The 13923-nt window shown below is 31.9% G+C and overlaps 1 protein-coding gene across 1 annotated transcript; it reads left to right on the top strand.

The window, feature by feature from the left end:
* The first annotated feature begins 2167 nt into the window (after positions 1–2167).
* LOC111019846 (uncharacterized) lies at positions 2168–7973 on the top strand. The gene is made up of 4 exons (XM_022296344.2): positions 2168–2513; positions 4589–5210; positions 5559–5844; positions 7717–7973. Exons 1-4 carry the CDS (start codon positions 2399–2401, stop codon positions 7765–7767), a joined length of 1074 nt encoding a protein of 357 aa, XP_022152036.1. The 5' UTR covers positions 2168–2398; the 3' UTR covers positions 7768–7973.
* The last annotated feature ends 5950 nt before the right edge of the window (positions 7974–13923 follow it).

Raw genomic sequence — 13923 nt, 5'->3', positions numbered from 1 at the left:
ACGGGAAAAGTTGTCTATTTTGAGAGATGGCACGGAGGACAAAAAAAGTGTGCAGATTCGTGAACAGGTGCCTTTGCAGATTGCACCTCTTTGGAGTTTGTGAAGTCAAAAGTTGTCAAACCATATCCAAATGTGAAGCGCCTCCTACAGCACATAGATAAGACCATTTGAAGCATGACTATGTTTTCTGATCCGCATTTAAGTGTCTAGAATGATGTGCAATCAAGTTTTAATTTGCATGTCTTATTTTCTACAATTTGCATTAAGTAGTATTTTGAAAAACTTTTGATGTTTTTATGTTGAACGACCATTTGGCCTATTTAAAGGCTTGTAATGCTCTTGTTATGGAACTTGAGATTAAACATATTGGAATTCAAGAACTTTTGTTCCTTAACACATCTGGTGTTGCTTCTTTCAAATCTTGCTTTAGGTTTGATGTTAAACCGATTCATTGGATTAGTCTTGATCAAGCTAATTCTGGAGTGAGTCGTCTTAGGATCTAGGAGTGACCATCGTAGATTCTAAGTCCGATCTAAGAGTGATTCATCTTCTAACCTTACTCTTGGTTGGAATCATTCGGTAAGTTAGTCGTTTTTGTGAATGTTTGCAAGGATCCTAGAAGGACCTCTAGCTTTGTAAACACGAGCAACCTTCGCGCTTATCATATAGTTAATTAGACAGCTTGATACTGAACATAATTAATATAGAAAAGTAGATTTTGTATATGCAATTGTGCTCTACACTAACTTATGAGTGTCGCATCTAAACAAAAGCTAATGACATCCTATCACTACATATTTTTACTAACAAGTCATAACTTAGGGTCAATTGTGACAGTTTTTAGTCCTACTATGCTGCTTGCTACTATCAACATGTTATCTATTTTTCATACTTATGATGAAAAAAGATAAAGGATCCAAATATATTTAACTATGTGTCAAATACACAATTTATAATTGATAAATTGGAAAGAAGCCTAATCTTTCTATTTATAGAAGCCTAATCCATTTTAGGAATTACCAAAGTTGAATCATGATCTCTAGGGAAAGTAGAATTCGAATCATGATGCATCTAGGAAATCTAATTATCTGGGCCAACGTATCTTGTTATGAGCCTGTCGTCGGATCAAGAGTCGAAAAGTGATAGGTTCAGGCCGACATGTATCACGGTCAAGTCGGGTCTTCTGGAGCGCCGACCACGAGTCAATCGAGGGTCGACTTGGGTTGCCGAACACCGATTCCCTTTCTAGTTCGTGCCTTCTCTTGACTCTCCCTAGTTTTCTCTAGCTTTGTTGGATCTTCTCTTTCTCCCTACAGCAAGTTTAAATCTCCCATGTACTTAAAAAAAAAAAAAGATCTTACCACCATTTGAAAGAGCGAAAAGAAAAATAAGCCTCACAAATAATACTAGATAAAACTTGAATACTTTAATTTAATATAATCAAGCATGTAATCTTTTTTAAGTAAAACCGATTTTGATAGCAATTTTATATTATAAAAATTGTTTATTTTCTCACCATTTATTTGGTATAGTTTTCACTTTTTTTTTATTTAGAATTCTTAACCAAAATTAAAAAATAGTAGGTTATTCTCAACATATTTATTTATTTAATATATTTATTTTCAAGTATCTAACCAATTTGTTCTCTCTCAAAAAGTGATTACAATTATGTAACAATTTACTATTTATTTATACAACATATCATAAATCAAGATTGTTAAAGCGAACATAGTTCAGTTGTGAGTTCGAATCCCCTCCCTAACATGTTAGTACTAAAAAAATATATATAATAAATCAAGATTACCATTCAAAATAAATAGCAGCAACATAAACATTTGAAACATTAATGAATTTATCTTCACAACATTAAATCTTCTGAGAAAAAAAGAAAAGTTAAACAGGGTACACATTTGTATTCTACAATGGAATATAGGTTTGGATTTACTCCCCTTATTTGTAATTTGTAATGTCAAAAAAAGATGAAGATGGGTACTTTCCAAGCGATCTGACGAGAAATAGAAGGATTTGATTTGGGAAATTTGGGATATGGCTATCTATGACTTCTCGTGTTTTCCTTTCACATTGAGATTTGTGGGAAGAAGGAAGGAATTTGTTTGGCAACAATAATTGACATTTTTTTGGCAATATAAAATCATTGCCAAATCCTATCTGCGTCTCTCTTTTACCCCTTCCCCCGCTGGGCTGGTGGGATAAGAAAGAGAGTCTTCTCTCTCATCTTCCCAATCAAATCCTTCCCCCTGATGCTAAGGATTAAACCCTTTTCCTGTTTCTTGACCCTTCCTCTTCCTCTTCTTCTTCTTCTTCCCTGACCCAACAAGGGGAAGAAGAAAATCGTCTTGGAAATCGACGGTCTTGCCCACAGAGAGAGCTCTCATCCATGGACTCCTCCTCAGATTCCTATGAGGCCGCCCCACAAGGGTTGAAGGAGAAAGAGTCAATGGTTGACCCCTTCTTGGTTGAGGCTCTCCAGAATCCTCGACATCGTCTCACCAGTGAGTACCCTTTTTCTTGTTGGGATTGAATTGCCCAATTGACCCATGTTGTCCCACAATCTTGATTTGGGTTTCGATTTGCGAGTTTGTATTGCTTTTTCTTGAATTTTGTCGCCTTTCGATTTACGGTCTTGTAGTTTGAGGTCAGGTGAATTATCTGATTTGGATTTGGTAGTGCTACATGCTTGTAGTCGGGTAAGATCTGTTTTTTCTTCTTATTTTTTTTTCTTGGTGGGGTTTCTGTGTTTTAGTTTGGGGAGAAATCGGGGAAAGGGGCAAGACTCTGCGGGAGCCCAATTGCATATTTGACTACAGAAGAAACGTGTAGAAGTAATATCTGAATGAGAATGCATAAGAATAAAAGTACATGTTATGAAGTTAAATTTTCTTATATGGTATGGTGCTGTATTAACAAAACAGTTCCTGAAGAATATGGTAATTGTTTAAGGGATATCCTATTGGTTGAGAACCTTATATTATAAGAATGAGAATGGGCTGGTCTTATTTACGTTTGTTGTATATAGCAATGCGGTTTCTCTTTTATTGATGCACTTGTAGTATTCTGCTATCACCATTCAGATAGTAATGGCATTAGGAAGGAAGAGAGGTAGATGTCTTTGTTGAAGATCTCAAGAAAAGATGATTGTTTGACATTTTTTTGCGATCTTTCTCTTTCTTTTATTCTGGGTTGGAGTTACTGTTTCTGGTTTTATTACATTCTTTCCGTTAAACTAGTCTTTGACAGATTCCTTTTTGTGAGAAATAGAATCAACCATTCATCCTGTGTTTCATGTGTCCCAATAAGGAATGGAAGGCTATTGGTTGTATATTTATACTTGTTCCTCTTCCTTCCTAACTCACACTAGACTTGGTAATTCATGCACTACCAACTGAAGGGTTGGGCTTGCACTCTTTCAGTGGGGACCCTAATGTTTGAGGAGTTCCGATATGCTAGGAGGAAGCATCAGGTGCTGATGCTATTTGGGAGCCTTCTATGACTATTACTTTGCAATTTCTTAGTTTTCCCTTTGAGGACTTGGATGACTATTAGTATTTGGAAACAGGATAATACTAGGCCTCATATTATTATTTATTAATGTATATTGTAGGAAGAGAATTAGGGGGAACTAGTGAATAGATTGCATGATGAAAGTGTGGGGCCTTTTCTTTAATCGGCAATTGTGGAGGGAGTGGTGCGTAACTGATGAATATATGAGATGGATGAAGTAGAGGAGAGGTGAGGTTTTGATGTTGACTTAATCTTGGAGAGATGAGATTCCTTTCTCTACTGTTAGAAATTGCAAGTATTTGCTTTTTCTAATGCTAGCATCTATTGAAAAACTTGAATTTTAGAATGGGTTCCATTAAACCTTATGAGGTTACAATAAAGGGGTAGCTTAAAAGAGTTTTAAGTCCTGGAAATGAAATAATTACTTGGAAGTAAATATCCCTTCAGAAATTTATATCGAGAAGAAAAATCTCTTCCCTTTATAAAAATCAACAATTTTATGTCTTAACATTTTGGTGAGTATTTATTAAGGAAGCGAGCTTCTCTCTTTCCAAATTGTCAAAATTTATTCTGAAGGAAAGATTCCAATTTGATTTTGAAGGAGATGGAGAGTCCATAAGAGTATCATACATATATATATATTAAATTTTTCATGAGATGAGTATCACAGACCGTCATACAGTTCTATACCTTTATATATTTTGACATTTTGACTCCTTAGTAGAAGATTTTTACATACTCCATTACAGATAATGTAATGTACCATTATGTAAATGGATGTCAAAGACTCAAAACTCAAAAGCAAAAGCAACATTTCTAGTGGCCTCGCTTTGTAGCTTTTTTTATTGTCTTATGGATCTGGCATGTCGTTTTATTCAACTAGGTGCAGAGGTAGTTCATAATCCGTAAGGATGTTTTTTTTATTTTTTATTTATTTTTAAGCATCCTTCCTCAGTCCTGTTGATAATATGAATATGCATTTCTCTTAATTCCATATTTTAACTTTGAATTCTTTCGATAATATGATTATTTGAGTGAGTTACCTATTAATTTACACTTTTTGCAGTTTTACGAATGGAACTTGATATCCAGAAGTTTTTGCATAACCCGGAACAGCAGCTTTTCGAGTTCCAGCATTTTCCTACATCATACCTTCGACTTGCTGCTCACCGTGTTGCTCAACATTATGGCCTTCAAACCATGGTCCAGGACTCTGGCATAGATGGTTTTGGAAATAGGATCTTGGTTCGTAAAACGTTGGAAAACAGACTCCCTTCTGTGCGTCTATCTGAAATACCTGCGAAGCAATTGGACAATGAGAAGCATGAGCATGTCAAAATTGTCATCAGACCTAGACCTAACAAAATGTCTGAAATTGCTGCCAATGATGGAAGTCTAAAACAAAATTCTGTCAGAAGTGTGGAAGAGAGAAAGGAGGAATATGATAGGGCACGAGCTCGGATTTTCAGCTCCCCAAGTAGTCCTGATTTAGATGATACACCGTCTCAAGCCCCATCTGACGGAAAGTATGCATGTTCAAACAGGGATGAGACTGAAACCATTAGAACTCTGGTGGGTAGTGATTTGGAAAAATTTAATGGCAGGGAAGGAATGACTTCTCGGGTTGCCATTTTCAAAGATAGGGAAAAGGATCGTAGTGACCCAGATTATGATCGCAATTATGAGAGGTATGCATATATCTCTCTAATTTGGATCTTGAATTGGCAATTCTGTTGGTGGTAGATTTAGAAAAATTATAGATTTTGCTGATTAATCTTTATCTTTATGCATGAGTGCTCCATTTAGACTTGTTTGGAAATTTTGTGCGATCATTTCACGGCTGACCTTTTATTAGTTGCAGCATGTTGCTTGTCTACAAAGTGCCCGTTATTACAATTACATTCCTGTACGATGTTTGGTTTGTGATTGCTTCAATTTCCAAAGAAAACTTAGTCCTGAGTATGATATGCCTATGAAGACAGCAACGTTGATTCATAGAATCATAGTAATCAAACTTTGATGCTTTCTTGGTACAGGTATAATAGGAACCTTCCAACCAATCAAAACTTAAACTTAGCCCCCTTTATTATGCAAAAAATTCAACCTCCATTTGTACAATATGATTCGGGTTATTCTCTCATGGGTCATATACCGGGAACTCAAGCTTCAGTTAGCTATGGGCCTCATCCTAGTCCTGTTGTAAGCCCTTTCTGCACAGTGGGTTTAAACCAGACATCTAGAGATGCATCTTATGAGCAGTGGCAGAGTGCTGCAATGATGTATGCCCATTCCTACAATCAGCTCAGGCATTCTGCTTTCCAGGTATTTTTAATTAGCGAGACTTTTCTTTTGCATAAAGGTTGCAAGTATTATTTGCCAAAAACCAAGAAAAGAGTTCATAAACCTTTTTGCATTGTGGATGCTCAGCATTGTCTTGCAGTTTTGATTGATGAAATCAGCAAAATCAGTTTTTTTTTTTCAATGTTTGAAAGACTTCTGCTGTTTATGTTGAAAGATCTCAAGTTTCATAATGTCAAATCGTGTATTGAATCATGTGTCTTTTTAATAAAGTGTAACATGTATTGGAAGATGCAATTTTAAAACTAGATATAAGTATTCATGTTATCTAAGATTGATAAGAGCATCTAATTAACTTTAATGGCCTTTCTTCTATAGTTTCATAGATATTGTTACTTTTCTTCGTTGAGTAATTCCATTTCCATTATGGTACATACACAATTAGTTTTATCGTTTCTACTTGCTAGAAACTTTGCAATTGAAGCTTGTCCACTGCATTGGTTGGTAGCAGATACTATTTCTATCGAATGTTTCTACTCGTGGAATCTACAGTTTTTACAATATTGGTTTTGACTTCACTTGATCTCCCAATTTTCTTTGCCTTATAAGATAGTTTGCTCAAGGCCGAAAGGGGGAGGTATCCCTCAAAAAGGCCCCTCCAACCTAAATCAATAAAAAATCTGAAATCATCAAAATTTTTGTAAATATCATTAAAAAACCTATTCTTCATCTTACGAATGAACCGTAAATGAGTTCTGGTTTTGAATTTCCATAATGTTTAAGCTTTGATTTTTATCCACCACCCAAGAGCAAATCTAGGAGCCAATCTTCACAATCATTAAGGAAACAACAATTGATCCCAACAGACATCAAGATGGACAGCCACCCCTTGGCTGCGAATTCATAGTGATTGAAGTGTTTTGTAGTTTCTTCATCTTGTTCCATGCAAACTGGAAATACTTGGTGCCATATTTCATTTGGTCTGTCAGGAACTCCAAGATTTATTTTTTAGAATTACCAATGACTAAATCTCCCCTTATTAGAGGAAGAGAAGTATTAGTAGCTATCAATTCCCACCTCCTCTCCACTCCGTTATAACTCACTCATTCCTCTGTCAAAAGTAGCAGCCACCCTATTCAGCATTGGGAAAATAGATATAAAGGAATTAGGTAATCCTTTCTCTCAAGAATTGAAACAATCAGACTTTTTGGCCACAACTTCTATAAAAAAAGATCTTATTAGAAAAGAGGAGAAATTTTGGAGGCAAAGGAGTAGAATAAAGTGGCTTAAAGAAGGGGGCAAAAGCTCAAGGTATTTTGACCTCGTTACCTCTGCAAGACACGAAAAGTTTATTATCTTGATGAACATGAGACAAGCCTTGTCAATACTTAGGATATTGAAGGTGCTTTCTTGGAGTTCTTTACCAAATCTGCACTCTAACTAGACTTCTTTACGAAGATCCTTCATACAGAATTCTTGACAAAATCCTTGTCTCTAGGAAACGAATTTGAAATACAGAAAAAGGTCTTGAACCTGAGGAAATCAAGGTTGATGTTGATGGTATTCACATAATTTTCTTGTAAAGAATCTACATACTAGAAGTTACAGCATTCTTTCTTCTTTTAGGGCCTACCTGAAAAATAATCCAGTGTTTTTTGGTCGTGAATATCTAAATAGCACGAACCGCCCTGTGGTTTGCTTGTTATATCATAAAATGTTCTCTGTCAAATGTTTTAGATGTTCGGTTTTTCTTTTACCTTGTAGATTCTTCCTTGGTAAAATCTATAATTTCTTGCGCATTGGATTCTTGAAGAAGTAATGTTGCATAAGTTATTATTAATGTTTAATATTTTGCATCTAATTTCCTTTCCATTTGGTGGTATATACTTATTGCAGGCTCCATTCTGCCAGCAACCCCTCAGCTTTGACTATTCTCAAAACCATTAGATGAGGAGTTTAGATGAAGAATTTACAATTAGATTTTGTACTTGTAGGGGTTGCTGTTGATTCACTGCTTGGAACTCAGTTCTAGTTTGTGCCTCTTTTGTTCTTCATTTGGATCTTCTTATTACATAAGGATTTGTAAGGATTGTGAGGACTTTCTGATGTCTTTTGGACAAATTTACATACACTTGATGATGCCATTACTTGAATTTCTTCATCTCATTCAATCATACCCATTTCAAATTTCTCTGCTATGATGAACTCACTGGACTTCACTTTTTTCTTTAATATGTTTTCCTGTTTATTTTATTGGAGCTGATCAGGACAGTTAAAATAACATAGTTTGATCATTTCTTTTAACTTTGAATTTACATGTGATGTTTCTGCCACTTTATTTATTGCTTTATATAAAGAGGAAGACAGCCAATTTTGTTCAATGGTTTCTGCTTAAGAAAGGAATCATATCTGTTAGAAAGAGATTTTTATCTCATTCCATTTCACGCAAAAAGTAAAAGTTGAGTGTACCTAAACTGATATACTTACAATATATCTTATATGAATATATTTAAAAGGCTTGGAAGGTAAAATCGAAATAACTAAAAAAAATAAAAAATCATATTTTAAATATTTTATTATATTTGCAAAACTAAAAAATTGTACAAATTCGCATTTATTTTATTTAAGTTGTGAGAGACATCTTATTTGCAAACTAAATCTACAAAAACAACCAAAAAAGGAAAGGAAAAAGAAAAAAAAAATGTCATAAAATAAGTTTATAAATTTGGCAGTACATGAGTTTTTTCTTGTAGATGAAGAAATGGTTTTTACAATTTTCTCCTCTTCCTCTATCTTTAGTCTCCTCTCTTTTAGTGGTATCCATAATTGTTCTCCAAAGCTCCAAAACTTTTAATTTGCATGTTTTGTTCTTCTTGGGGTCTTGTCTTGTTAATGGGACCCTCATCTTATCTCCACACAATTATGTGAAAATCAATCTTGTCTTGTTATAACTTTTTATGAGTCCTATGCAACTTTAAAATGCATGTTTTCTTTCTTTTCTTGGGGATTTAGGGTTTGAGTTTAGTTCCATGGTGTGGTTTAGTTGCTTCTCATGTGCTTGATTTGTCAATGAGATTGGCAGTCTCGTAGTTAGAAGAACTAGTCGTGCTACAATGAACCACTCGAATAACTTGGTCCAATGTGAAAAAAAGAATTAGATGTATCCTTATGACTTGTACAATATAGATAGTTCATAGAAGAAGCAAAACAACTAGCAGCAGCAAAGGTTTGATCCAACATGTGAGAAGAAAATCTCTAACTGAGTGGTGCACGAAATCGCGAAGAAGACAATGGAATCTAGCAAAAGAATGAAGAATGACATCGTTTTTTCTTTCTAATTGACTTTGTGCCGTAGCTCAAATCGAACTTCCAATAGCTTAATTCATTTAATTGCCTTTATTAAAAAATAATAATAATTAAAACACAATTCAATTCAGGGATGAGTTGAAGTTGAATTTGAAGGAATGAATTCTTCATGCCTATATTTGAAACTTATCTAAGAAAAAAAGTTCCTCAATTTCCAATTTAATTAGGTGTTCTCTATCATATTAGGGTTAAGTTTTCGTGGGAAAGATTATTCTTAGGTTCAATTTTATTGGTGTTTGACATTTTTATTTATTAAATAATTTATCATTGGTGTTTTAAATATTTTCTAGGTAAAAATATTTACTATTTTCTTTTCATTATGAGTTGGACTAATTTTTAAAAATCCTTTTATTTTTTTGAAAAATATTCTTGAATTTTAAAGTAAAAAATTATTTCACGGAGTTCTCGATTTCTTGGTATGTCGTACTTGAAGAGAAGCTTTAATATGAACCCTAAGGGCCATCAAAAGAAAAATACTAATTCCAAATTTATGTTTCCTAATTTAATTTTGTATTCTAATAACAAAACTAAATTTAAGAACAATCATTTTGAAATATTTTAAGATCTCTAAAAAAATAAAATACAGAGTTAAATTTTGAAATATTGTAGCTAAATTTTTTATTTTATTGAATTTAGATTTTTTTTTTGTTATCATGATTGAACAAAAAAAAAAGTGAAGTTCTTAAACTTTCTTAAACTAAATTAGATGGAATAAATTTTTGCTAGTTGTCAATTATTTAGTATCTATAAAATAACAAATAATTTATGAAATCACACAATATATAATTATAATGCCTAACTTAGAACAAGTTAGAGCATCAAGCCACTTGCAAACACATGCCAAATGGCTAATATTTATTAAGAAAAAGAAACACAAGTTAAACAATTATTTGCTCATGTTATTTAATTATAGTTTTAAAAAGGAAATCCCAATATCTTTTTCATTGGATAAACACAACCCCATTTGCCAAAATAGAAATTAATTGATAAACAATTACTCAAGATTTTGAGTTCTTAATTCCAAAACAGCCAAAATTAGATGATACATATCTAATCCCAATTGCCCACTAAAAAGGGAAATTTTGTTTTGACACAAATCAATGTGCTGTCTAATTCGATGACATGTAAATGAAAAAGCTTGACAATTTCAGATATGGATGAGGGTTTCAAAATTTTAATAGACCAACCAATCAACATTGATCAGGCAAATAAAAAATAGGCTAAATATATATTTTAGAACTATTTTCTTAATTTAGTCCCGATTATTTAAAAAGTTTCAATATAGTTCTTATGTTTGAATATTTTCAATTTACTCATTTTTCACCATGGGTCGTTAATGTTAAAATTGATTGATGATAGATTTACGTTTCATAATAGTTAGTGACTTGGCGAAAAACGAGAAAAAAGGGCATCAACAGAATAAAAGTCAAAATTTCTTTTGATTCCTTAAAAACTTTCCTCTCTAGCTTGCCTTTTTCCTCTTTTAAATTTCCACCAACTCATTAAGGAATATGCAATAGAAAATTTTAATATTTATTAACACAGCAAAGGACTAAATTTAAAAAATATAAAATATAAGAGACTAAATTGAAACTTTTTAAAAAGTACGGACTAATTAAATTGAAAAATACTCAAATATCAGAGACAATAATATACATTTAGTCTACAATATAAATATATGAACTTAACAAATGTTGTAAGAATAAAGAGTTGTTTTATGAGATCAGTGGTGTGGTGGTTGAGTTGATAAGAACCCTCGCTCGCGAATATAAAATTAAAAATAAAAAAACAAACCACCATAAGTTGGTCTAGTGATTACTCGTGGAAGTAAATATATAGAGACTTTGTAATAAAATGAGTTCCAACTCTATGGTAGCTAGTCTAGGATATTAATATTCAATGAGTCTGCTAACCTAACAATTAAATGCTGTAACGGCAGAAAGTTGTTCCCTAAGATTCATCGAAACACGTAGATCGAGACACAGTCGAATATATAAAAGAAAAATGGAAGGACAAATAGGAAAAGCAAGTTGTGGGATGTGTGTGTGTTTCTTTAGCAAGAAGGAGGTTGGAAATGAATAGTTCATTTTGAAAGGGTTTTGTGTTGTTGTTTAATAATTAAGATATGTTAGATTTAAAACAAACATCCAATAATTGGGTGAGATACAGCTTGGTTTCCACCTTGTTGGAGGGTAGTGAGTGTTGGGAATCTTAGCACATTATTTTCAAAGCTTAAAAATCTTGCAAACCAACAAAGTTTACCTCACCTTTTCTAGCCCACATGTGATACACTCAAATCCAAGCTAGTTTTTGAAAGTTCTATTTTTATTCTTCTTTTTTCTTTTGGACTTTCTTTTATCACTTTTTTTTTTCCCTTGAGAGAGTAAAGATGGAGGAAGCCAAGATGATAACCATATACAAAAGATGTGAAGGTTAAAAAGATTTAAATACTATTATGATCTCTGTATTCTTAAAACGTGTACTTTCAATTTTTGTTCATTTTAGTTATTGTCCTTCTAAAACATTTGTTTTAGTCCATGTACTTTTAGAAAACGATTAATTTGATTCTTTTGTAAAATTTTAACGTAAATTTTATGCACAATGAAAACTTTTTGATACAAATCTATTGTTACCATTCAAGAAATTTAGTAAGTGAAGTATCATGCCAAAATCATGATAGAAAGAAATGAGATAAAAATAGAATTAAAGGTTCTAAAATAGTCATTTTTTAAAGTAGAGGACTAAAATAAATAAAAGTTGAAAGTCCGTTCCTTAGAATATCCGATAAAATTGAAAGTTGAAAGTCAAAGATGAAAGTGGACTAAAATTAAACTACAAACATATCACAGTACTTAAACAGAGAATTAAATAAAAGAAAGAAAAGAAGTAATAGTGGGAGAGAGATTATAAAAAATAGTATAAATGAAATTTAGTTTAAGTTAATCAAAGGGATTTGGATTTTTCTTTTCCCTTTTTTTGTTGGACAAGGGTGGGTAGGATTGGAAAATTTGAAAAAAGTGATATCCTACAAACTGATTTTTGCCAATATAGTAAGTTGTCTTAATTTAGAAGAAAGTGATATCTACAAATAACACCCATGTGGTTTAAAAAATATGATCAATCTTAATATTTGTGTCAATTTTCAATATTTTTGTCCTATCTTTTGAAAATATTAGTTTCATGTTTTTTTCTTCTTTCCTAGTACTTATAACCATTAAACATTAAAAAGGGGAAAAAGAAAAAGGAAAAAAAGAATGATATGTGAATTTAGAAGGAGTTTTTTTTTTTTTTTTTTTCATTTTTTCTAGAAGGTTTGATTTCATTTTTCTAGTACAAATGTGGAGGCAGAGAGATATGAACTCATAAAATTTTGGTCAAAATAAGTGTCTTCATTAGTTGAACTATGAATAAATTCGTTACGATGGTTGTGATTTCTAATTCTTATTTCTCAGGATAATTTTTTTTCTTTAATGACGACCTATACCATTTGTACCATGTTAGATAAGTTATTATGGGTTCATTAAGTTAGGTCATATGAACTATGTATATTTTCTATTTTATAAGTGATCATAATTTTTATTTCACTAAATTAAAATGTAGGATATTTTCAATTTTTAGTTAATAAAATGTATTTTGATATTATATTAATATTTAGTTAGTAATCTTTAATATTTGGTCACTTTGCGAATCTGAGCATAGTTCAACTAATCAAGATATTATTTTATATTTGTCCTAAAAATCATAGGTTCAAATCTTCATCTCATATGGTTAAACAAAGAAACAACGGTGAAATTAAGAATTTAGTTAAAAATATTTAAACCTAAAGTATGAAATTTGAAACAATTAAAATATTATGAATTAAATGAAAAATGGCACAAATATAAGGATAAAAAACATATGCATGTATGACCTTCAAAAATAGTTTGCAAGGCTTGTACACATGACTAAATCCACGTGTTATTTATTGATTCAATTAATTTAAAAAAGAAAACTAAGTTCATATGTGATTTCATTCCGATAGTGTATATCAATTTTCAAATTTGGCATTAAAGTTTTTGACTTAAATACCTATTTAATAAATTCATTTAAATGGAAGGAATACGATCACGTGATTAAAATTTCTCAAACATTGAATATTCAACTCTTCCTATAAAAAAATCTAGAGAAAGATTAGTCGGACCTAAACTCAAATCAGATAATAATTTAGTTGAAGTATTAACTAGATGATATATATGGTTTGAATTACGTGGAGAGATGTTTGAAATTATTTGAAAAAACATTGGGACCGAGAACCTAATTTTATAATTATCAATTAAAACAAATTATTTATGGGATAAATAATTGAACGATTGATGTTATATTAAGCGGTGAATTAAAGATATTCGTGAGGGTGGTATTGTACTTGATTGCATCCAAGCCACAAAAATATTTTGCCTCTAATTTCTTCCACTTTTTTCCACACAAATTTGTATGTTAGTTCACATTTTGGACTGCCCAAAACATCACTTTCTCTATAGCATATAGTCTTTGTTAGAAATTATTTACACAACAAAAAAAAAAAAATCAGATTTTCAGGGAATCTTCCTTTTCATAATTTATCAATTAGTCTTAAAATTGGATGGTTAGGTTTATTTAATTCCTAAAATTTAAAACATTATCCCTAATATACTTACCATAGATAAATATTGATTGATGTGATGCAATGTAATGGATATAAAAATTAAAATAAAACAGAAA

Source organism: Momordica charantia (assembly GCF_013281855.1).
Source record: "Momordica charantia cultivar OHB3-1 chromosome 5 unlocalized genomic scaffold, Mcharantia_2.0 BLBB01000005.1, whole genome shotgun sequence".
NCBI lineage: Eukaryota > Viridiplantae > Streptophyta > Magnoliopsida > Cucurbitales > Cucurbitaceae > Momordica > Momordica charantia.
This window is presented reverse-complemented; position numbering and strand designations above follow the sequence as displayed.